This window comes from Calypte anna, chromosome 3 (assembly GCF_003957555.1).
Source record: "Calypte anna isolate BGI_N300 chromosome 3, bCalAnn1_v1.p, whole genome shotgun sequence".
Classification (NCBI taxonomy): Eukaryota; Metazoa; Chordata; class Aves; order Apodiformes; family Trochilidae; genus Calypte; species Calypte anna.
The window spans coordinates 88,755,849-88,783,095 of NC_044246.1; the positions used below are offsets into that span (position 1 = coordinate 88,755,849).

At 34.9% G+C, this 27,247-nt stretch overlaps 1 protein-coding gene across 1 annotated transcript in view; it reads left to right on the top strand.

Moving 5' to 3' along the window:
• Nucleotides 1–27,247, top strand: part of EYS (eyes shut homolog) — a 709,634-nt gene that overhangs the window by 15,124 nt on the left and 667,263 nt on the right. Inside the window, exon 3 of the mRNA XM_030447573.1 lies at nt 25,497–25,690. Within this exon, the coding sequence (XP_030303433.1) occupies nt 25,497–25,690 (194 nt within the window). The remainder of the gene's footprint in view (nt 1–25,496; nt 25,691–27,247) is intronic.

Consider the following 27,247-nt stretch of genomic DNA (forward strand, 5'->3'; position numbering starts at 1 on the left):
TGTCTTTATTCATATTTATCAATCACAGTTGGATTGTTGAAGAGAAAGCATACTTTGCAATATATTGGATTAATACTGATGAAAACAAAGATGTAGTATTTCTTTTTAGTTCTGTGCTGCCATTTCACTTACAGAGATAAATTAGTGAGAGAAAAAGGCATGAGCTGATATGAAAATGTAAGCTTAGACAGCATATTGAAGTCTCACACACTCATACAAAGAAAATATTTAAAATAATAGTAATTTTTAAAAGAGGAAAAATCTGTAGGAAATAATAAAAATGACAGTCAATAAAGATGCTGCCATTCATAACAGCAGACTGTTTAAAATTGTCAACATTAAGCAACTAACAGCTTTTTAAAAGAGAGGTCGTTTGAAATAAAACCCATGTTTTTGAGCAAAAATAAAAGGTAAATGTTACTATTTCACAGTGATGTGTTAATAATAACGGCTTATGAAATCCATGCAGAGGAGGAGAGAAGAAGGAGAATAAGGCAGAATTTCATTTATCTAGAAACATTCAAAAGCATTGTGGTTTGCAAATCTGTATCAAACAACCATGTAGAAAGGTGATTACATTTAGAAATTTAACCCTACAAAGACTGGAAGTGAGGTGAGCAAATATGCATGAGATGATCAGCACTGGCTTAACAACAAACCATTAATGACTTGTGTGCAGAAGTTAAAGCTACAATAAGGCAATTTGCTAAACATACCAGTTAGGATGCTCTGTCGATAAAAAAGACAACAGTTTTACAGGAAGATTTGGGTGACCTGGAAGACTGCATTAATAAAAACATTAAATGGAGAGAAAAACCTATGTACTCTGACTAATCTCAAAGAAACTCACACAGAGATACCAGTACAGTACCATCATGAAAAAGGCAATTGCTATCTGTGACATTCTACTCGAGGTATTTTCAACTGACATATGGAGTTATTCACACCTTTACAAAGCACAGTAATAAAGTCAGAAACTTAGCTGACATATATTCTGTAAAGTTCTGCTTATCGTTATGCAAGAAGAGTAAAGTTTAGAAAGTAAAGCACAAAGGAGGGAAGGTGAGACTATATGAACTTTATTTATATAGATTTATATATATAAGTACAACATTTTGTTTTCTAAGCAGAGTTTGAAATAAATCTGTCGTTGTGCTATTGTGAGTGTTCTGTAGAACAAAATACCTAGCTTGAGAAAAATACATCCTGATTAACTGTAAAATGAATAACAGAATGGTTGAAAGGTTGAAAGTAGCCTCTGGAGGTCATCAGGTCCAAATTTTCTACTCAAGCAGAGACCCTTAAAGACAGTTTCCTAGGACCAGGTCCAGGTGACTTTTGAATATCTCTGGGGATGGAGACTCCAGCATTTCTCTGGGCAACTTGTGCCAGTGCTGTTACTCTTACAGTGAAAAAGTTTTCCTGATATTTAGATGGAACCTCCTGAGTTTTAGTTAGTGTCCATTGCCTCTGGTCCTGTCACTGGACACAGTGGACAGCTCTGTTTTCTTTGCACCCTCCTTTCAGGTATTTATCTACAACATCACAACCCTCTCAAGTTCCTTATGCTGTGTGCACTTGTGAGGATACTTCAAAGAAATCAGCATGCTGATTTCCCAAAAAGGGTCTGTTGCTTTTTTCCACAGTAGAACTTCTAGGCACTTTCTTAGGCTGGAGGTGATTCTGTTTAAGTGATGTTTCACATGGTTTATGTTATCTTTTATTCACATCATTTCAGGCACTGGTGAGTCTCACCCATCTCTCCCTCATAGGACTGCTGGTAACCCTCTCCCCACCTGCTTTGTTTCTAGTTTAAAGCCCTCCTTAAAAAATCAGCCATCCTACTGGCAGTAATACTTTGCCCTGCCTATTCAAATGGATCCCATTTCTCTCAAAATATTGCTTGCTCATTGTTATAAGCATAAATATGCAACATATTGCTTTCAAGAGGGCATGGGACCCTTCAGTTCAATAAGTCCCACGTATTCCTGTATAGTAACTCTAACCTGTGTTTATTAACAGAGGCTTATTTGCTTGCATTTGTGGCAACTAAACAACCTGAAAAAAATGTACTAATTCTGGCTTGATTTTTAAATTTGGTTTAGAACCACCAATTCAGATTTATGCCACCAAGTAGCATTAGCTATTCAATATAATATGCTCTTAATATCATGTAATATTATCAACTCAGCTCACTCAATATCATTCTCATATGAATCCTCAATGAATACTAATTGGAAAAAGGAAGTTTGAAAGGACAGTTAAAATGATTGGAAAGAAAGAAATACTGGGAAAAAAGGCTAAATTATATAACTAAAGAAAATTATAATAGACTCTGCTGTAGAAGAACCCAGTGATTTTCTAAGAACTTGATGATATAAAATAAACTAAGGATTATTTAAGAGTATATTAATCTTTATTTAAAAAGCACAAAATAAATTAAGATCCTTCAAAAAAATCTAATAATAACAGAAGATTAACATGATAATCTAGTTGCTATGGTAACCAGAAGAAGTAAAAGGTAATGGCATCAGCGCTGACTAGTACACAGAAGTAAAATTAATAACAGTATTTTCTGGCAGGAGAGACTCTGTATCCTATTCATATGTTATAATGAAGCTAGTTATCTCTTTAAAAGCCTTGACCCCAAAGTACCTATTGTCTACCATACACTGAAAAAAATTACATACTAGCAGCATGTATGAAAACGAAGTAAATCTTTTCTTAATGGGAACATATGTTATTTCACTTGGCTTCATCTCCACAAAATAATCTTGTGCTGGCTTTCATCATGTAGTCAGACAGACTTACAGAACCAACTTGAAGTCACATTGTGAACATCCAGGCAGAAATGGTAATAGCTGCATTTGCTTAGATAATTTGATTGCAGCTACATATGTCACTAGGCTTTTCAGTCCATAAAGACTTTTTTCCACAATAATTAGATAGTCTGGTCTACATTTCTCTCCTACAACTTCTGTACATCTTACTCATTCTCAATAAAACCAGTCTTTTTTTTCTCCCTGCTCCTCACTGATCAAAGCTTAAAGCTCTCAAATACCCTAAATCTCAAACTGGTCCCTGTGCTCCTTAGACAGATGCTATTTCCAGGATTTTTAGAGAGCCACATCTAACTCAGTGTGGGAAGATTCAATTTTGTAACTTCATGAGAAATTAGTCTCATTTTTGTAGCCATTGTAATTTATGGCACTGTTTTGTAGACAATAGTATGATAAAAACCATAAAGTATTTTGTACTGTTTGTACTGCAGTCACTTTGAAAGGTGTCTTTTGTCCATGCGGAATGAATTAATTTTTGCTCGAAGGCCTTGGCAATATCAATATATAGGTTCTGTGATTCAGAAAGTTCCCCTCAGCCTTTAGCTTTCCACACTGTGGTGATACTGCTGCCACTCCACTAAAGATTTAGCTTAAGCATGTCCATGTAACATATCAGCCTTATTTGAAGCCATATATATATATATTTATTATCTGTCCAGTGAAAATATGTTTAAGCAATCTGTTTATGTAATATATAGGCATATATAATATGCCCGGACCAGAGCATTCTTAAAGAAGCATGCAGCTGTCCCTGTGATCTCAATATTGAAAACTATATTCTGTCACTTCATATCAGCAAAATCATTCTTACAGACTTACATGGAAAGCAGTGAGATGTTTATTCTGATGAATGGAAGTTTCTTAACTTCTGTACATTACATAAAAATGGTTTTGAAAAATTAATATAGTACACTTTCATTCAAAATAATTATTTTTTTCTTTTTAATATAGAGATGAGATTTTAATGTCTCAAAAGGGAAATTGAATTCATCTGTATTGTTGTTTATGTGTGTTTTTTTCAGTTATATTGTCAACCTAGCTAAATGCACTTACACATTTTTCAGTTTTTCAGTATGAATTCACAGCTCTTATAGACATTTCAGCATCTTTTAGCTTTTCTGGGTTGTGAACGTGGGTGTGGATTTTAATGTCATTTATGTTGCTGTGCAGGCTTAATTGCTTGTTCTTTTGATCAGAGTTGATAATATATGGCATACATCCTAAGAAGTGCATAATCATTGCCAAAGAACAACCTACTGTACAGCAATCATATACATTTTGATTCAGCATAAAATCTCTCTAATTTATGTTGACAAATTCAGATTCCTTTATGCCACCTAAGTACAACCTACAGGTTGCACTATACAGCAAGCTATTGCAATGTAAATTTTTTTGCAACTGAAAGACCTAAGCAGTCCACTTTAAAAAAAGGATCTGTGCCCTCCCTCACTATGAAATAAAAGAAAGATATTTGAAAACTTGTCTGAATTATTTTTCCAGAAACCTTCAGAGAACCTAATAGCTGATAGTACCAAAGGTTTTGGAATGACTACTGAACATTTTTTGTTAAATTTCCTTTGTTGTATGAATCATATCTGCTCAATCAGTGTTGTGGTTCAGCTGCAGTAGAAATGCCACACAGCCACTTGTTCACTCCCCACAGGTGGGATGCTGGAAGAGAATTGTAAAGGTAAAATTGAGATAACTGGTGGGTTGAGATAAAGACAATTTAATAGGTAAAGCAAAAGCCACGCACATGAGCAAATTAAAATAAAGAACTCATGCAGTACTTCCCATTGCCAGGCAGGTGTCCAGCTGTTTCCAGGAAAGCAGAGCTCCATCACACATAACTCTTACTTGGGAAGACAAATGACATAGCTCTGAATGTCTCCCCTTCTTTTTTCCTCCCAAATTTTGTTACTGAGCATGATGTCATGTGTTATGGGATATAGCCTTGATCAGTTGGGTCAGCTGTCCCAGCTGTATCACCCCCCAACTTCTCGTGAAGACATGAGAATGACACCTAACTGGAGAGGTAGTGTGAGAAGCAAAAAAAGCCTTGATGCTGTGTAAACATTGCTCAGCAATAACTAAAATGTCCCTGTATTATCAAAAATGTTTTCAGTACAACCCAAAACCATCACACCCTACCAGATCCTAAGAAGAAAATTAACTCTATCCCAGACAAAACCAGAACATGTTTTATCACTGAGAGTCAAGGTGTGATGTTTCTTTTTGTACTGATGAACATTAATTTGTCATGTGAAAAATATTCTTCAAGTTTGTCAAAAGAGCAGTTTTTCTGGCTCCCTACTGACTTCTTTATTTTTGTGTTTTGGTGGGAATACCATAAGTTTTTGTTTAATGTCTCTAATACATCTGTTCGGTAGTTGAAAGTATATCACAAAGCTGATACTCCTACCATCTGCCTCTTGATGGGTAGCTTAAGTTTCATTTAGCCTTTTGTCAGAAATGATAGATGAATAATTTAATGGTGTTCAACTGTTCACTTTGCACCAGTGACTCAGAATTTCTTTTCCATCAGTGGACAGAATTTGATCTGCTCCATTGAAATGTTGTACATTAAGACCATCATAGGGGCATATATAATTTAAAGCCACTGTAGAGGTGTTGGAAGTGATACCACTTTGCATTTTTATTGGCCTATATACTTTCCTTCATTAACAACTTTCATTTATGGTATGCAGCTTTTGTGCCAGTTTGTACATTTTATTCAAGGTTTTATTTCAAATATTTTATGCTTTTGCAGTGTTCTGATGAAATAATTAATAAAAAAAACAACCAAACAAAAAAACCCAACAACCAAACAAGAAAAAAACATACCCCACATCTCATCTTTTGCCTTTGGCAAAGCAAAGAACCTCATCTGAGACAGTTCATGCTGTCTAACTTGCATCCTGACTGACAAAAATAAAATAAAGACAGCATCTAATTAATCTCAGTATCACCTACTCCATTCCCCTTCTCCAGTGCAGTATCAGCTCTACCTGTAAAATTCCTTGTAAGAAAAAAATAGTTTATTTTGTTAGGTTGCCACAAGATAGCTATTTAAGTCCTGGTCAATGTCTCTCGTCTATTTTTTACACTTCCTATCATGAAGGTATTTAGCTGGGGCAATGGCTTATTATGACCCCAGTCAGAAAGACACTCAGACTCTGTAAAGTATCATGCTAGATGATACTTAAAATTATTTCTATCAGGACTACAAATATAAAGAGAGAGAAACTAGTCTAGATTATTTTATATTTCTATACATTTTGTTAATCAAGAATTGTGAAGCACTGAATACTCTTCCAAGCAGCATGCAGCACTCTATGCTGACCTTGTCGGGGGAAAGGGCTGGTCCATTTTTGTCATTAGAGCTACTGAAGGATTTTCTTAGAAGGAAAATCTTGAACTCTTTCTTACACTGGAAAATTGCTATCACATTGTCTCTGAGCCTTGATTTTTTTCTTATATTGAACTCACGTTCATTCAAATTCTCTTTGTAAACCATGTTCTTTAAACTTTTGGTACTTCTTTAAGCAGAACTTCTGTAATGATTCACTTTCTTTTTTCAACTGCTTTTAGACTGCATTTTAAAAGTATTATAAAACTTGTTGTACTTCATAAAACTTGACTTGTTCGACAAGATTTGTAGCTTACAGCTCTGTGTCATCTTTTATTTTTTGCTATTATATGCTGCCTTTATTGATAAAGATTGCAATTCTCAGACACGTAGCACTCTATTTGTTGAACATCTGGAAAGCAAACTGCATCCTCTGTAGCTAATTCTGACATCTGCAAATTTGAGGACAGGCTAAGAGCGTTAGTGTTGTTCAGCCTGGAGTGAACAACAGGGAAGGTCAAGGGGACCTTATTGCAGCCTTCAGATACTTAAAGGGGCCTATAAGAAAGATGTGGATAGACTTTTTAAGCAGGGACTGTTGCAGTAGAACAAGGTGTAAAGGTTTTAAACTTAGAGTAGTTTTGGACTAGTTACAAGGAACAAATTTTGTACAAGGAGTTTGGTGCAATACTGGCAGAGGTAGCTGAGAAGTGGTAGATGCCCCATCCCTGGAAATGCTCCAGGTCAGGTCGGACAGGGTTTTGAGCAGCCTGATCTAGTTAAAAAGGTCTCTGCTCATTGCAGAGGGATTGTACTAGATAACCTTTACAGGTCCATTCCAAACTATTCTAATACTCCATGAGAACCAGAAACTATGTCCAAAGAAAAAGAGCAGAGGGGAAAACATTACAGAAATAATACAAAATATTTTTTAATTATAGAGAAAATGTATACAGTAATTTTTGCAATAGCAACAAATTACTGATTTACATTTTTACCATGGTGCTCAAGAAGAAAGAAACTCTTTCCTAAATGCTGTTATTTAGGCAGTCATTGCATAAATAGGAATTTTTATCTAATTGTAGACTACACGTTTCACTGGATTTCTTCCTGCTTTTCTGAAGTATTTTGAAATCCATATTTCATAGAAAAAAGCTGTCACAAATGCATTCTAATAATTTGTGATTATAGACTCTCATTTGTAGCAAACTAATTTTTCAGTGTGACAAACATGATTTTATGGATTTATTTCAGTGAACATTTACAAAAATATTACAAACCCCAAGTCAAACAGCATTCTGCAAAGGACTATACATTTAGAACCACAAGCAATAGGTTTTGAATGGCCTGAATTGCATCTGCAAGATAAGCATAGCTTTAATCAATAAAAGAACAAATGGCTTAAGCTTGTGTTTAGTTTTGTGTGAAAGAAAGTATCCAAACCACATGCATTTCTGTAGTTGTTTTAAATGCATTTTTTATATTTGCATTATTCAAAACAAATTAAACTTCATTTAATTACATGCGTTCCTTAATTGCATTAATTAATGAATAATATGTTCACAGATATTATTCGATTTCTGTATAAAGATAGTTTTGGAATATCTGTGTTTTAAACACAAGACAAAATTTTATGAATCAAACATATATGCATTCTGCAGAAAGAAACTGAGAGAGGCTCCTAATTCTTGTATCTTCATTGAATATGGGTATAGTAGCATCAGAGAGTCAAAAAATCAATAAAGTAATGTCTTTAGTGTGTGTTTCTTCAATTAAAAGTGAATAAGTGTCATTTAGCTCTGTTATCTCAGCTATACCACTGAAACCAGACATTGATCACATCAAACGGGTAGCTCGAGCCTAAATATGGCATCTGCATGTGAGACAAATATAGAACACTGAAAATGTGATGCCTGTAGAGTGAGTTCTGATTAAGTTGGAAGCTTTTTAGAGGGTATTTTATCTCTATTTTGGATACAGAGAGAACTCATTTGCCAAAGTCCCTGGCACTAACACAGAAGCTTTCATGAGCTTTCACAACTTTCAGAGGCTTCAGCCTCTGATTCCTTGTCATCTCCCCTGAGCCTTCCATGCTTAGAATTGTCACTCCTTTGGGTTTCTTATGAAAGATCTCATCTCTGTACCTTGAGGTGTTCCATTAAGTTATGTTGATATAGAATATACACATGCGCTCACCGTTTGTTTTGTCCAAAAGAAATCTATGTCACTGCAGGAATAAAGAGCTTAATAAGTGTTCAGTACACAAACCTACAGTTTCACAGTTTCTTACTGTTATTAGTGGTCTTTAAAACCAGCAGGTACTCTCTACTCAATTAATTTTGTAGACGATCACTAAGCAGGTACCATTTTATCATCACTTGACAACTAAAGAATGCTCTGGGGTTTTTTTGCCGCTATTGCTTCATAAAAAGAAAACATAGTCAGAACTGTCTCTGAAACCAGATTTATTCAAAACACAAAAAGCTTTAATATACTGTTTTAAAGTCTTGTACAATACAGAAGCTTGTGTGGATGCCTATGAACACGAGAAATCATATGCAGAGTTTATCCCTGTAAAGGAATGCTTTGCTATGGGAAGAAGAAAGTTGTTTCTTTTTCAAATTATGGGAATCACTGCAAATAAAGAGAATTTAGAAATGTAAAGCAAGTTGCACATGTTTGCTGTTGAGATTGATTAATTCAAAATATTATCCTTTTGTTCACTGGATATACTTGGTAATCTTGTAAGTTTTATGCTGACAGTATGTTGAGTGGATTGAACACTCCAGAGTCTGAAAAAAAAAAAATTCTGTACATTTTATTGTTTTAACATATATTGTACACATTCAGTTCTATTCAATACCATTCAATTCCTTTTTTTAAACAGTTAATAGCAGGAAAAAGTACTGCTGTTTTTTTCTTATATCTGAACTTGTCTTGTGTTTATGAACTCACTCTAGAGAATCATTTGTTTAGTTTGCTGCTGGCATCTGTTAGTTTTCTCTTATGTAAGCCCTTAGTGCTTAGTGGTCAACTTGTGGTAGTTTGGTTGAATGTAAAGCCAGAGTGTACATAAGGAGTAATTTGAAATTCCTTTTGACACTAAGCATGGCTACAGGAGCATATCAATCTATAGTCAAGGGAACTTCATAGCTTCTTCATCTTCTTTTGTTACTATGACTTATTCCTTCCCTCTGGCTTTTCAGCTTTCTTCCAAGTTAATGGCTTCTCAACTCTGAGATACCTGATACCTTGTCTTGTCATTAATCACTCTGAAGTTGGGTAGTACACCTTTCAGCACTATTTTTACTTTAACTTTGTCCACATAGTAATGACTCAAGGTCATGGAAATACAGGATAGTGATGTTTGAAAGCAAAGCAGTCTTTCATTTTAAGAAAATATTTTTCATTGTTTCAAAAACCAGAGGCCTGATTGAGGTTTATGTGTTAAAAAAAGCTAATTGCAAATACAACAGGAGAGACCAGCATTTCCTGTAAACAAATTTGAATTAAAGCAGTTCAATTTCTTATTTCTAGAAATGTAAGTTATTGAAGAAGCGTTTGTTATACATTTATGTCACTCACCATGCCATTTCAATTTAGAATTTTCATGGTTTTGTGCTTTATTATGTGGACAAATCTGTCTGTACACTCATGATTATACACTTCATTTGTGTATAGTGTTCCTGTCAGGTGGTGCAAACAAAGAACATTAAATAATTACTTTAACCCATGATTTAATTGGAATACATCCCAGACATTGGTGTTCTTGCCTGCAAAATACACAGAAATTTCAATGCAGGGTGGAGAATGATTGAAAATTGATTATTGAGTTTACTTTCCAGAATAATTCTTCTCATTCTGAATGAGCCATTAACACTAGAGATCTTTTATCAGTCTTCAGCTGGACCCTGGGAATTTTGGTGTATTTCAACGAGTTCAGTTCTTGTTTTAATTTTGACTCACAATAACTTATAACTATAAGAGGCCAGTATTTTGAGAATGCAAATCTTTTGAAAACCTTCCATCATGGTGACTATAATCACACAAAAGCATCATAGCTTATGTGCATTGAACTTAGAGCCCAATAACCAAAACATATTAAATGTATTCCTATTAGAAGAAATGTTTGAAAATTTTATCTACCTAGTCAAAAAAAGAATATATTAAATATTTGTAGGTATAAGCTTCCAATCACAACTTCATTCCAAATGCTTAAATAGATTATAAAATTCTAAATACTTTAACATACTATATACTGTTTGACTGCATCAGTAACTAAGTCCCCTGCAACACTAGCTATAGCCTTTCACAGCTTCTCTTTATGGAATCTCTTAAAAGTAGCCAGTGTACACAAACCCACATACACCTCTCTTATAGGCATAAGAGACAGAGATTAAGAGAACATCCTTTGAAAAAACATCTTCTGTATTGTAATTAATAGTTGTAACCACAAACATATATCATATTCAAAATCTACAATGATACTATGCAATAAGGCAGTAAATTAGGAAGAGTATAAGACTGTACAGTCTTATACAGTCACAGACCAGGTAGAAGAGAGAGGACTATAAATGAGTCTGTTAACTGATGCCAGTAGTATAATTTTAAAACAACAAAAATGAGCAGTTTAGATTTTTGGCACCCATGCATCACATCATTTAAAAATGTAGGTAAAGAAAATCGCTATTGTTTGTCAGTCTCTGTTTATCTGTTCTGGTCCCTTAAAAAAAAAAAAAAAAAAAGATAAACCAAAAGAAGAGTGAGAAGATTGCTTCTTCCCTGGTGAACAAATGAGCAGAATTAGAGAGGAAATTTCCATATGGCAGTGTAGCAAACAGGATAGTGGGAAAAGAGATTGCAGTTTATGCAGAAGACTACTGGGAGGAGTAAGGATCAGCCAGCCAGGAGTCAGTGGTGTCTGAAAGAACTTCCTCGGGGCTACAGTGCTTGTGTGGTTAGCCAAGAAACCAAGCCCACAAACAAGAACTAATCTGCTGAGAGTCATGGAGGAGGAAAAAGCAATGTATTAGTGCCTTTGATTTTAGCTGTTTGGGTCATTTTGAGTTCTTTTTGTTTAAAGGATTGATTTTTCTAGCTCATGCTCTAATAAAATCTGTCCCTTTTTTTATTATTTAAAAACCTTTCAGATTTTTTTTGAAACTTCACTGTAAAGATGTCTGCCTCAAACTATTGGCTTACTTGGTGACCTCTTACAATAATTTGTATTCCACTGAATAGAATTGTAGTATGTTTGCATATAGTTTGCATAAATTTTAGTAGTTTGCTAAATCAATACCAAAGATATTTTATCGTTGTTCAGCGTTCATGAAAACTGCTAGGAAGAGAATTAACTCTATCCCAACCAAAACCAATATAAAAATAAGCATACTATATTTATAAGTGAGTGAACATCAAGGATATGAAGACACAGGACAGAATTTGAAAATATGGCAAACTGAAGGAAAAGGATTTTACAAAACAACTCTCTTGCTTATTGGATCAGGCGGGCTTTGAAGATGGATGAAACTTTGAAAAGTTCTTTACTCTTTATTGTGTAAATCAGTGTTTGGAATAAAATGGGAACAGAACAAGTTTCCATGGAGGAATAAGTAACATCACCAAGGCACAGATCTGGATAACAAGGCAATAGATTGATTCATAATCTGAAGTGCATTCTGAAAGGGGTATCGTGAGTTTTTCAGTATCTATACACCACAATTGCCTTTTTCTTTGCCAGTTAGAGGGTAAACATGCTATTGATTAGCTTGATGGTAGGATCTAGCACCCAGGAGAGAGAGTGTAATGTTTATGTAGTTCACTGCTTATGTGATTTTTTGCTATTAACAGCAGAATCATTCAGGCTGTGTGCTGATTCAGCAGTACAGGGGCTCACCTTGGCCTGATCTGGGTTTTGCATGTTTAACATCTGCATGGGGATGGAGTGACTGCTGCCTCTGTTTGCTCCAGCTTCAGCTCAAGGGGTGGCCTCTCCAAGGAGGTGGGGACTCCACCCCCTGCCAGACAAAAGATAGTGATCTGTGTGCACAGGGCTTGTGTGCCAGGCTGGAGGTCAAGGCTTCAGCTGACAGACAAGAAGAGGGAAACTGTCTGTGATTAGAAAATAGATTTTAAAAACCTCAAAAACATACATAAAACCCAACCCTAAGATTGAGACAGAGGAGGAAGAAATCACTTCTCTGAGCATCATACTTTCCATCAAGAAGACATCAACATGCTTGTCAGTCTCAGCTGAGCCTTGAGCTCTTATTGAGATGGCATGAAACTGTCAACCTCATGCTCCAGAGAGACACTGGAAGGGTGAACATAACACCAAAGAAAGATAATATCAGTAAATTTTATTCTATAGGTATTTTACGTGTTTCTATATTGTGTAGAGAGAATGAATGATTAGACAGCTAAAACATTACTGAACTAACAGTAACTCATTTGATCATTTGCCCATAATATTTTGTGCATAAGTGTACCTCTCAGTTTCTACTCAATACATAAAACAAATGAAAATCAATGTTTCTCCAGCCAAAATCAGCACTGTATTGACCCTTGTGTTCACTGTTTGTCACTTACTCAATTTCTTGATCTAGTTAAATCCATCCTACCTTTCCCATTTGATATCATCCCACCCTAAACACCATCAGAGGGGTGTAACACTGGTTATTAAACAAGTGAAAGAAGGTGTAGTTAGAAGCTTTCTTGCTTTTTGCTTCCATCTTCAGAACAGTGCCTTTGGAGATGTAGCTCTGATCATTCAGTACCAGAAACAGTGGCATTAAAGTGTAGCAGTTACATAACCCAAGAATTATTTTTAGCTAATGTTCCAATTTAGTTCCTAAGAATTAGTGCACAAAAAAATAAGGTAGCAGCTTGAATGGAGATGTCCTGACTGATAATACTGTAGGCTGAATAAGGCTGAAGAGCTCTTCAGCCTCTTCTTCCTTTAAGAATTGAAGTTAAGTTTCTTGCATAATGACAAGACCACCAGAAGATTGTGCTCTGGGAAATATTTCCAGTCAGAAAGTCGCAGGATTGATAATGCCACTATTCAGTATAATAGTCTTTCTCCCCAGGTTAGTGATTAATTATCACTGCTGGAGAGAGAACACTAGAATTCCTTGTACAGTTTTCTTTATCTTTAGAATATGCATAGGAAGGCTGACATTCAAAATCTCATAATATTTGCTTTAGTAGAAGATAGTAAACAAAGAAATATAAGGTAAATTTTCCTAGAAACAAAAAATTAATTAATTATCACTGTTATGGCTTTTGATTAAATTTACCATTACCATTTAGAAATGACACCTTTAAGACCCTCAGGATTTCTTGCAGTTTTATGTCTGAAATTTTAGACTTTAGGATCCTTGCTCAACATCTGATCCTATTTTAGGACCTGATAGCATCCATCTATACCTACAAGGTAGGTTACTGAGAATATGGAGTCAGGCTTACCACAGTGGTGCATGGTGGGAGAATGAGAGACAACAGGGATCAGTTGAAACAAGAGAGGGTTGAAATATATTAGAAAATCTTTTACACTGTGTGGACAGTCAAGAGCAGGAACAGGCTGCCCAGAGGGATTATAAAGTCTCCATCTGTGCTGCATTAAAAGCCTAGACTAGATAAAGCTCTAACTAACCCTTGTCTAACCTCATAATTTATCTTACTTTAAAAAAAAAGTTGGACTGCACACTTCCTACTGTCCTTAACACTTATATCCTATGATAATAATGCTGAAATAATGTTAAACTAAGTATGAATAACAATATTTAGAGCCACTTTTAGTTTCAGTTAGATATAATCCCAGAAGTAAAACACAGGGCAAGTCTATGTCATAAGGAGCAACCCATAATTTGTATAAAGTGACACTGTTTTGACGATTACATTTTAAAATTTTGTCATCTTCCATGGATTTATTAGTCCAGAGAGAGAAATTCAAGTCTGATTCTAGAGTTTGGACATCAGAACATACTTATCCTTATCTGTAGAAGGGATAAGAATATTGCCCATATTATGCATTTCACATTTGACATATAATTCTCTAGCTTCTAGACAATAAAGCCATATTCACTCACACCTTATTCTCTGTTTCTCAGTAAAATTATAGTGTATCTATACTTCCTATTAGATTTCTAAAATTAAACAGATGGTAGGCTCTCAGATTTATATACTTCTAGTAATATCAGATACTGGATACACCTAAAGGGGGTTTATTTTGCATATAAATTAATTATGGCTATAAAGACTACTGTATAAACAAAGCCAAGTTTATCTTACTGTTGGGAAGGTAATGGCAAATGAATTATGATAAAAAGTCACTATTTCAAAACCTTTTGAAAGCTTTGAGAATTCAATTTCTTTTCCATTTTACTGGTGAATCTAGAATTTAAAATTAATTTAGGCCTTAAACTTCTTATATGCTGAACTGTTCAAACATAATACCAATAAAAGTAATCTTGAATCTTTTAGGTTTAAAGCATTTTGAAAATTAATGGAAATTACAAATGAAAATAAAAATACAATATTGAAATATTAAAAAACATTACATTAAACACTGTTCATTTAAATTTATTACTTAGTGCATGTGTGAAGGAAATCCCTAAATGCATAGGTAGAATTACAAAATATTATGAAGTTGCTTTTCTTGTAAAATGCAGGCTGTTTTCAAAATACTAGTAAGTTATTTCAAAACATATTTTGCCACGTTCGCAGTAAAATTAACAGACTAAAAAAGATTAGTTTTATCAATTAGCTTTTGCAAGTTACTGCAAAAGGAATGCTTCTAAAGATAAGTCTGTGGTTAAATTATTTTCTCTGATTGGCTTTAATCTGTTTAATCTGTTAAAGCTAATTTGTTTAAATTGGCAAATTTTCAGATATTCTTCATCGACTAACTGTATGTTATTCAACACCAGCTATCTAGAATTTGGGATATAACCTGAAGTATTTCCTTACTTGGCCCTGTTTAGTTAGAAGGAAAACAGATATTAAAGGAGCAGTTAAATTGCATCTGTCCTAGATATCGTCAGTGGATGTAATGAACTTTTAGAGGTGTCCAATTTAGGCAGTTTGTTCTAGTGGGGGTTAGAGTGAACATCTAGTTTTTATAGAGCCCAGTTTAGGTTACATAAACTAGCTTTTTTGTATTACAGAGCACAGACCTCCCACATGGTGAGAGAAAATGTAGTCTTCTTATGCTTTAGAGGTCTCACTTACTAATGTAGAGGTCTTTTTATTAGCCTGCCAAGTGTCTTCAATGTTTAAAGTCATTATTTGGTTTTTTTTTTTCTTTCCCTGGATTTCATTTCATTTGGTTTGGTGACTGTGCTTCCATTATGTGTGTCAGCATGTACTGATATGCTATGGTGAGTGTTATTGTGAGCATCTGAAGTCTTACAGCAGGAGGTATATAATGTGTGTGCTGATGGTTTCATCTTCCTTGTTCTACGAGTAAATACTCAAGACCATGTTTATCCTAGTTACCCTCCTTTTTGTTCATTGGACTGCAGGTCCACATTATATCTGAATTTACTATATATGGTGGGTTTTACATAAGTCAGATACTATCTCTTTGGTCTATTTGTTGCCCTTAAGACCAGTTTTGTCCAGCTCCAGGTCTGCACTTAAACTGCTCACTGATGAGTTGTTTGCCACTGTGGGGTCTCCATTGCCAAGCCTTTGCCTTACCTCATCTTATTCCATACCTGTACTGCTCTATGCTGCATGCTGGGTCTAAAATTTTCAAGTCCTCTTTTACCACACCAGGCTTGTATTTCTGTATATTACATTATTAGAATCATAATCCCATGGTGGTGCTATCAGCTTTTTAGGATGACTATACTTTTTTATGAGAGACCTCGAAGCTCATTCCTCTCTCAATATTAGTGTCATGGCACATAGGCATTCACTGAATATATTTTGTCTAAAGTGCTTCCAGAACTGCCAGATGCTGCCAGACTCTGCACAATATCCAGAGATTCAAATACTCCCAGTTTGTTCCATTAAACAGTGCTGATAAATTTGGCCTCAGGAAATGAAAACATGACCAAAGATCTTTGGAGAATAAAAGTTACAATTGTAAGAAGCTTTGAATGTTCAAAACCTGATTTTCTTTCAAAGGGTATAATAATCTCTTTTTTCAGAGCCTAATAACATTATCAACTGCTACAATAAGAAGACCTTTTCCTTCTCACCACAAATCTAATAGAATGTACAGATTTTTTTCTCAAATTAATTCATTAAAATAAATTAATGTGCAGTCTAGAAGATGAGAAGATAAATTTGGACTATGAAATGATGTGATGTTCTGGTTTGAAAGGACCAGAATAGATTTAAAAAAAAACCAACACAACAACAAAGCAATAACAAAAAACAAAACCACAAACAACAACAACAAAAACAAACAAAAAATGCAAAAGAAAACAAAACTAAACAAAAACAAACCCCACAACTGCCTGGGACCCTACCAGCAGCCTGTTGATGTGGCAATTACAATGGGGAGGAGAGGATGGGTCAAATGGACCAATCACAGTATTCTTGCCCATGGTGCTCAGTATAAAATGGCCGCTCTCTGGGGGCTTCTCTGGTTGGTGTCCTGTCTGGTTGTTTGATAATGATCTGCTGCTTGTTTCTTCAATGGAGAGGTACACAATTCATCAAGAGAGATCACCTTCTGCCTTCCCAAGTAGGACCAGCTTGGTTGCTTTCTCCAAGGGTCTTGTGAATTGTCACTGGAACCCTGGACCTAAGCAGCCCCATCTGCAGTCATGTCCAATACAGGACTTTGCTTTTTGGGAAAAAATTACTAGTTGAGCTGTGTGAGGTCACTGAGTCTGTGAGTTCATATTTGTAATTTCCTATCTCTATGTCATTAAACCTAACCTAGTGTTTTCTTCCAACCTTAAGGTTTCTCTCCCTTATTCCCTTGTTCACCTTCCCCTGGGAAGGTAGTGTGAGAAGAACAGAGATTATCCATCCCTTAGTTATGGGCTAAACCAGTGGCAGACCTATTGGTGCTCAACATGGGGCTTGAATCTGTGACCCAGAGGTTAAAGGTCTCATGCTCTATCAACTGAGCCAGCTGCTGAGACAGAAGTGATTTGGGCATGTGAAGAAGGGTGGGGTGGGAGAAAGGTATTAAGATCTGGTTGTGATTTCACTTTCTCATGTTAGATTAGTTTTTTTCCATCTCAAGTTGAGTCTGTCTATTTTTACCTATTACTGTTACTGGGAAGTGAAAACCTCCCTGTTTTTGTCTTGATTAATGAGCCTTTTGGTAGATTTTCTTCTTATCCCACAATAGGTGGGGGAGTGTGAGTGAAGGGGGGCCTGATTGATACTGGCTGGGCCTAAACTGTGGTTTGTGGTCACTTGACAACATATCACACATTTTATCCATAGCCTTCATTTTAGGCACTGACACAACTGAGTTCTCTTGGGACAGAGACTGAACTCTTTTTTGGTGACAATGAGTATTCCTAAAATTTAGGAACTAGCCTAAAATATCAGCAATATGAAAACAGTCAAGTTAAAACCAGCATTTTTTTCTCACCAACAACATTAAGATTAGAAACCTTTTTGTTTGGGTTTTTTTTTAAAAGCTATTCTCTTTTCTTTCTTCCTTCTGCTACTACCCAGGCTACAAGATGTATCAAACCAGGACTATTGGTAGCTACTCAGCTCATCCTACTGCTTTTGTGTTGCTATGATGAGGCTCATCTATTCCTGAAATTCGAGTGCTATTTTTGCTTTCTTTTAGTATCACCTGCTCTGTCATCCTACTCCTTCTCCTCAATATGCTCAATACCCATTACTGCCTCAGGTTTCCCCTTATTTAGTACATATCCCTTGTCTCTGCACTTGCCTGAGGGTACACCTTCCCAGAATATATTCCTATAATTTACATATCTTCCTCAACCCTTATCTTGCTTATTGAATTTCAAATTAATAGATCTCCTATCTCATCTGTTTTCCATGTCTTTAGCAGTTGCCTCAAATCTAGTCATGTTTCTGAACACTAAGTAATTAAGTAGGAATTCATCTTGGGGAAAATCCTCTTTCTCTGTAGTAGAAGGACTTAGCCATTAAGACTTGTGATATCTGAGGATCAGGAATAAAAAAAAAACTAAAATGAGAAAAAAAATCATGAGAAAAAAAAAAGCTGTCTGTGGTAACTTCAGGGACTGAAGACTAAGTTAATCACATGCTACGTGCTTTTAGAAAGTCTGTATATTAGCAGGCAAACACCAAACTGTCAACTTTCTAGCTGCTATTTTATTTAAGACTCTTCCTTCTGGGTTCATATAAATGAATTGTTCACTATCAATATTTAAACTATTGCATCTTTAATTTATCCTGGTTTCAGAGCAATTCTTGAAAATGTTATTGCTAAAAGAATGGATGATAATAACAACAATAGTAGCAGCAGCAGTAGTAATAATAATAATAAAACCCCTGAATACTTTTACAGTTCCTAAAGATTTACATTTATTATGTTGTAGACAAGACTGCTGGATATTAAGACACATAATATAGGCATAATAGAATTTTAAAGTGTTTTAGGGATCTTCTAGCTGCAAGTCAGTTTCTTTATTTGAATCTCAATAGGTACTAGCCTAAAGCTTTTGATGTCCAAATACCAAAAATTTACTATTGATCTGTTGACTTACACTCTGTAGGAAAGAAAGCTGAAGAATTTGATTAATCTATCTATTGTATCTACTGATCCATTTTTTCAATATGAGTTCAGCAAATTTTATAAGATTTCTTCTGATATATATCACATATGAGATGCTACTGGGGTAAGTTATCAAAGACAAATTATTATGACTGCCCAAAAAATGGAAAGTGTGTAGTATTACCTATATTACTTAACTAAAAAACAGTTTGTCAAGAAGGCAGTCAATTAATTATTATGTAGACTACAGTAAAACTGTTAACACAGAGTTAAGAATCACTTTCAAAAATATATGGTTGACTTGACCTTACAAAGTTGTCATTTGTCAGAATATTTTGTAGTGCCAGCAAAGGAATTTCCATTCTAAATGTGGATGGATAATTTTTGAAAATGTGATTTCACATGATATCAAAGTATATAAGTCACCCCAAAAATGAAATCTAAAATTCAATATGGTGTTGATAACACTGCTTCATTCAAGGTGTTTTAAGATGTGAAATAATCTAGCTATAATAGGAGAGATAATTAAGTGAGAAATATTGCATAGCACTTTTCCATGTCAAGTTATTTAGATATTTTAAAAAATGTATCTCGGGCTCCTTGTGTTCTTTTAATTCCTATAGTTTTACAATGCTAGAAAGTGCTAAATAAAATTACTATAAGTACTATAAGTAACAATAAATTACTAGATTAGACATAATGTGGCTAAAACTGTTACCTGTGTTGTGAACACTTATAAAATAGAATGTCCAGAAGGTTTTCAGTAGTTCAGAATAATTCTGACCCATATATAATTAATATTAAGCATCTTGTCAAAACCTCTCCTTATTCAATGCCTCTTGAAGGGCTTTTCCTCTTTCTATCCATTTGTTAGTCTCCATTTAAAAAAAAAAAAAAACAACAAACAAAAGACCTCTAGAAGAAATTAATTTATTTCTTTAATTTAAAAAATATTGATTTTTCACCTTGAAGTCAAAGAGGTTTTAGCTGAGAGGAACAAATTTACAAGTAAATCAAGACTGGTGGAAGTATAAATATGTTTATTAATTCAACAGAAACGATTGAGAAAAAAAGCCCAAACAAGTAAAACCCCAGTTTTGTTCTACAAAACCTGTTTTGTCCCTACAAATTTTTTTTTTTTTTGCTTAATAACAGGTTTTTTTATTATTCATAAGGAGTTTACTGGAGAGGTAACTTCACTAATACATTACCAGGCTTCTCAAAATGTTTTAATTTTAAAATAACTTCCATTGCTATAATATCTAAGCTTTATGGTAATGTTGTAAGATGGAGGGTTCAAGATCTGAGAAAATAATTTGTTGAGTTGCACCACACATTACCTGCCAGAGTTGGACTAATCTGGTAAATCTGCCATGTAATTTTGTGAATCTCAAGCAGTAGTACAGAGGAAAACAGAAATATAGGAAGTTTCTACATTGTCCCAACTAGAAGCAAGCAATCTCAGTCTGTCCTTTACTGACCTGTATTCAACAACTATTGAAGTGATAATAATGATGACAAATGCAAACACTTTTTTTTTTCACTTTTCACTAATAAGTTATAGCAAAATTTGCTTGTCTTTCATTTGATTTACTTTATCCACAAAGTTACTGCTTTCCAAGACATCTGATAATCAATTTTAAAATTCCCTGTCATATTTACTGTGTAGACTATTAGAGAATACAGCTGCCCTACTAGGAAATCTTTACCTCCGTACCTTCCTCATCCTTAGGTGAAATAGGAAAATATTACATGCTTGATTTTTTTTTTTACAAAAGAAAGTGTTAAGGACATTTTACTCACATTGTGCATAATGACCAAGTCATCTCAGTTTCATTTATCAAAGTTTCATCCAAAAATTGCTATTGATTCAAGAGGCAAGGCTTATGTTCCAAACATACCTATAGGACATGGAGCAGCCTTGTTTTGGTGTTTCCTTTGATGTGAAATTGATATCTAAGCTAAAGAGCTTCCAGAAGGTTTGACCTCAGGAAATGAGGTAAGTTATGAAAACAACAGAACTTGCATCCTAAGGAGGAGCAAAAACCCTAATGACTCCAGCACCAACAAAAATTAAAAGCTGTAGGATTGCACCAGTCAGTCATTGCCAGTAAGAAGTACTGAACTACTCATTACTCCATGGAAGACAGGGAAATATGGTATCCCATGCAGATGGTGGGATTCAGTGCACCCTCAACAAGTTTGCTAATGACCTCTGGTAGTGTGGTGCAGTCAACATGCTGGAGCAAAGGGATGGCATCCAGAGGGGTGACAGGCTTGAGAGGTGGGCCTGTGCCAATGTGCTTCTCTTGCCCCAAGGAATAATAGCTTTCCAGAAGCTTTAGTGGCCAGCCTAGCATAGGCTCAGAATCAACCCAGCTTAAAATTCACTTTAGCTATTTTAGGATTTCTGAACACTGTAGTTAGTGAAGATAAGAAGTAAAACTAAAAGTTTACAAGGAGTCTTGAAGAGTTTTTTTCACAGCAGTACTGTAATTTTCTATCTAATAGGCTTTTCTCTGATGGAACCTAATGTTCTCATTCATTTACTTCCAAAATGTCTATTTTCAAGTGTGCTGATTGGAGCTTTTGTATAAAGCACATCAGTAAGCTTTGATACTGCCTATTTGGACTAAAATTAAGATAGTAGCTCTTATAATGTCCTTGGAGATTTGCACTCACTCTCTTCTGATTCCTAGATTTACAGTGTCCTAAGTAGGTTTCATTTGATTCAAACTTTATTGAAACTTCATATTAAAAAAAAATTAAAATTGTCATTCAGTGATTTTTATTAGAAATTTTTATGAAGATACAAATACTGTATTCATATTTCAAGGATTACGCTTTTAGTGCACCAGTAGAAATACTGGTATATTTTAGTGTCTAGATATTTAAGAAGAGAGCTTGTGATTCAGTGCTACTTATAAACATAAAAGTTATATTCTTCCTATAAAGACAACTTTTGAAAATACTTTTCAGTTTTGAATTTAAAAGGACTAATGAAACTCAGGAAAGTAAAAGCAAGGAATGAACTGTATTGTACTAATTATAATAAAATTGGAACCAAACTATGCAGATGGGGATTAGTTTCATTGCTAAGGTGTTCTTTCATATGTTTTACTCCTTAGAAAGAGAAAAAGTTGTATAAATATGAAGCTCACAAAGACTATTGAAAAGAAAAAATATTTCCTTTAATCATTACCCCTGATATTTATGTAAACGGCAGTATGCTAACTTAATGAACTGACTGATGCTTATCAAAGGTGTCAGGAATGTTTCTTGACTTGTAATGGATTATATAACATTGTAATAAAACTAAGGAAGACTAGAAGGGACACAGTTACATCAAAGAAGGCAAAGTCTGAGGGCTTTTTGTCATGTGTTTGGTCTTGATGAATGGTTTTTGTTTTCACATGTAAAATGCCAGAAAATACCGGAATGATTTCCTGAAATAAAAATTCATTAGCTTTCTTCTCAATCTATAGGATAATATGTACTTGCTCATTTCTTCTTTTTAATAGTCTTTTTTTTTTTTTATCTTATTGAATTAAACCAAACAAGAATTCACTGTACTGAAAGACGACAACAATGATGTCTTTATTTTTTTGAATTTTCCTCTTTATTCAAGATATTTAACCAAGATGATGACTATTTTTTTACTACACTTAAGGTTCTTTAATCAGCCCCCATTAGAATATGGTACATTCCTGAGAATTTGAACAATGTCTTGTATCTTTGAATAGTTAATAATTCATCAGTGAACACAAAAGACAATTCATTATTTTCAGCTAATGCCTGTTTTTGAATATGACTGAGGAAAGAAGCACTTGTTGAAATTGCTGGCAACAGAAATATACACCACCTATGTCTAAGAATATGTCCATACTATGGTGTTATTGATATCGAAGTAAAATACAAAGTCATGCATCAAATCTGTGCAGTTCAAAGAGTTTGCCTTGCACTTTTTAAACTGAAGTCTCAGGTCTACAGAGTTTATGCAAATGTTTTTAATAAGTACTTGCATGTTGGACTCATGTGTTGCTCCCAGCTGCATTGTTCATTGCTTAAATATTGTCTGCCTTCAGGAGCTGACATCTTACTTCAAATTATACAGATCTACTTTTCTCTTCCCCCTTTACATTTCTTCTAATAGCATTCAAGAGACCAGTAAGTGTTAGTGTGACTAGGGAGTTAAGTTTAAATAAAAACTTACCTAAACAAGAGGCACTGATGATAACAAAAATGTGTAAATTTTTAAGTGGAATTTTGCAATTAATTCCTAATTTTAGACAACTGTTTAGATGTTTCTACACACTTTGAGTCAAAGTAGATAAATAGATTTGCAAGTTTAGAGGACCAGTTGTTCATCAAAGTGATGAAAAAAGCTTCCCTATATATTAAGGCTTCTGTCTTGTAGCTGGTTGTAGCACTATGTTTCAAAAAACATGATTGTGAAGACATAAGGAACCATACAGTCCATTTCTTTCATGGTAGTCAGGTACAGAGACTTCACTGTGAGGTGTTTCTAACTTTATCTCATTTTGATTCTCTCTTCAGTCATTTGCTTTTGTTAAACTTTTCTCAAATGAGTTAATGATTTTATTAGTGCTTGATATTTCCCACATCCAAGGGCTGTAATTGAGTCGCTTTTCAATATTCTGTAGCAAACAGATTGAATGTAGATTCAGCTTTGGGAATAACAGAATGAAAATAGATGCACTGCATTTTTTTATTTTTTTTTTATTTTTTTTAGCAGAAAAATAGCATTTAGCAGAAAAAGTACAACAGGACAGCTAAATACTAATTTGAATAATAAGAAAAAAAATGACCAATCTATGTCACTCTATGTTGCAAATATTCTCTTATGTATGCACTATTACCAGACAACAACCTCATTCTGAGTAATGGCCTTCTTGGCTTTTCCTATTAACAAGCCCTAACATCTTCAATTGCAATATACTTTTACTGTGATTTGGCTACTATGGTGATGAGGGATGACAATAGATTTAGAAAAGATTATTTCAATGTCCTCTGGTAATAAAGAGAAGTAAATACTATGTTCCAAAAGGTGGATCCCCAATGAATTTGTCTTGTTGGAACAGCTATTTCCAATTAACTGAGTGATAAAAAGGAGACTTTATTTTGATCCTTTTTCTGCCAGTGGGATTTTCTCGTATAGTGTGGTTTGTATCAGCTATTCTGGTACAGAGCACAGACAAAGTGTGATATTTGGATCTCCTGACAAATGTTGTTTCACATACTTATATTTGCTCTATATGGCTACTCAGTGTTGGTAAGGAAATTATTGGAGGCTCACACACATATCTATTAATTGGTTCACAACTAGTTAGATAGGTTTACCTGAGAGTTTATAATTTGAAGTTAAAAGTATTACATTTACCATTTCAAAACCATACAGCTTTTTATAAAGTATAATTCATTCTCTTATGAATATCTGCTTTTAATTCAGTTGATTCAAGTGACTAACAAAATGTGGAATCAATACATACAACTACTTCAGAATAGATTTATTACTCTTGGTACAACAAATTATTGAAAAATGCTTCTGGTGTAATCTTTAAGTATGTGTTAGGAAGGTAGTTGAAATCAGAGTACCACAGTAGAAAATATATATTTGCTACATAATTTGCCAGAAGTAAATGGAATTAAATTCTTAGTTGCTACAGTTCTCCTGTATCTTTGATGTTGCACAATTTAAAAATGGTGATTGTCAAAAATACATATGCAGCTCACAACTATTGAGTTATACCGGCAGATTAGTAAACACCTGCCTGGGGCTACAGTGAACAGAACATGAGAAACTACTGGACGTAACATGAGAGGCTGCTGAGCTTAACAATTAACTGAGTGGGTGGCTGACAAATATCACTGATAGCATGAGCAGTGACTGCATTCCACAGATGGTTAAGGGAGAATTTTGTGAGAGACAGGAAAACTTCACAGATAATTAAAGAGGGAACTGGGGACTTTTCTTGCAAGGTCAACTGAACCTGGGTAACCATATCAGTAATCCCACGTAAAGCCAAGTATTGGATATACTTAATTTGTACATGGAGGTGACAAAACCAGGCCAATAGGGGCAAAGACTTAAATGAAGGTTGTTTAAGAAGAAAAATGTGAATAAAGACAGAGATTAATGTGGGTAAGAGAAGTAGAAATGTGGGAAAATGCAAAGAAAAGTGATAAAAGGGCTGTGTATAAGCAGGATTTGACTCATTGCACTTGCCTGTCTGAGCCCAGAAATCTAGTCACTGCAGTCTCATTTCTTTACTGTATCTGTCTTACCACACTTCCTAGTGAGCAGGGATTAAGATGCACTAGCCAGGAACTAGAATGGTACCGAATTCTGGAATAACTCAAGTTCTGAACCAGGAAGTTGGCAAGAGGTCAAGGACTTGGGTATAGATATCAGATTTAAAACCTGTGCTAATATTTGAGGGATATTTTGAGGGATTTAAAGAAACAACCAACCAAACAAGAAAAATAATGTGAAATAATAGGGTAACACAAAAGAGCACAAAATAATGTTTACAGGCAGCATATCAAGATACATTCACTCAAACGCACCCTAATTTTTTATTCCTCTTTCTTTTAGGTCCATTTTGTGAGAAACTTGGAGACCTTTGTGCATCTCAGCCATGCCTCAATGGGGGCTCATGCCAATATAATCAGTCCAGACATGTCTGTAATTGTCCTGCTGGTTTTCTTGGCCACAATTGTGAAATTGATATGAATGAATGCTCTTCAAGTCCATGTAAAAACAGAGGTACATGTATTGATTTGCCAAATGTAAGTATTAACTTCAAAGGTCCTTATTTGAACATAGAATTATAGAATGATTTGGATTAGAAGGGACATTTAAAGGTCATCAGTTCCAGCCCTCCTGCTGTGAGACATCAACTAGATCAGGTTGCTTAAAGTCTCATCCAAGATGACCTCAGACAGCTCTCATGATAGGGCATCCACAAATTCTCTATGCAACCTATTCCACTGTCTCACCACTCTCATAATGGAAAAATTTTTTCCTTATGCCCAGTCTAAACCTATGCTTTTTCAGGTCAAAATCTTTGTTCCTGGTCCTCTCACTTAAGGCCTTGGTAGAAAGTCCTTTTCCATCTTTCCTATTTTCCCCCTTTTTATATTGAAAGGCGACAATAAGGTCTCCCCAGAGCCTTCACTTCTCTGAGCTGAACAACCCCAATTCTCTCAGTCTTTTTCTATAGCCATTTTCTTGGCACTTTTCTAGATTAGGTTTAACATGTTCATACCTTTCTTGTACTGGGTTCTCAGACCTGGACACAGTTCTCCAAATAGGTCCCTAGGAGAGCAGAGTAAAATGGGAGAATCATCTCTCTTGACCTGCTGGTCACACTTCTTTTTGTGCAACCCAGGATTCAGTTGACTTTCTGGGCACATTGCCAGCTCTTGTCCAATTTTTCATACACCAGTATTACCAAATCCTTCTCAACAGGATTGTTCATAATCTATTCATTACCTGGTCTATCCTGATACTGGTAACTGCCCTGAGCCACGTGCAGGACCTTGCACTTGGCCTTGTTGAATTCCATGAGATTCACCTGGGTCAAACCTGATAAGGTCTCTCTGGATGACATCCCTTCCTTTTAGTGAATCGACTGCACCACACATCTTATCATTCTCAAACTTGCTGAGTATTCATTCAATCCCACTATCTATATAATTAATTAAGATATTGTACAGTGTTCATCCCAGTACAGCCTCCTGAGTGATATCAGTTATTACTGATCTCCAGTTGGAGCTGGTGATTGCAACCCTTTGGACATGATAATCCAGTCAATTCCTTAACCATCTAATACTTCATCCATCAAACCCATCAAATCTCCAATTTCACATCAATGATGTTATGTGGGGCAATGCCAAAGGCATTACAGAAGTCAAGGCAGATAGCATCTCTTGCTGTTCCCTTGTCCATCAACACTGTCTTTCCGTTAAACAAGCCACCAGACTAGTCAGGAATGATTTTCCCTTTGTGAATCCATGTTGACTCTTTCTGATCACCTCACTGTCATCCAAATGCTTAGACAGAGATTCCAGGAGGATCTCTTCCATAAAAGTGCCAAAACATTTATTTCTAACTTTTTTAATTAGCTTGGCATGCTTCATGAAGAAACAGAGAATTATCTGAATGTGTAGTATTTCTAATATTTGAAGGTCACTTAAGAAACTACTAATTTTTTTTTCATTTTCTTCTCTCTCTCTAAATAAAAACCCTAGTATAAAATTATATCAGTCATCTCTACTACTTAGTGTTGTTTCCTGTTGTTTCTTTTCCTTTAGTGTCAGTTTTAATTTTTAATTTTCTTCTTT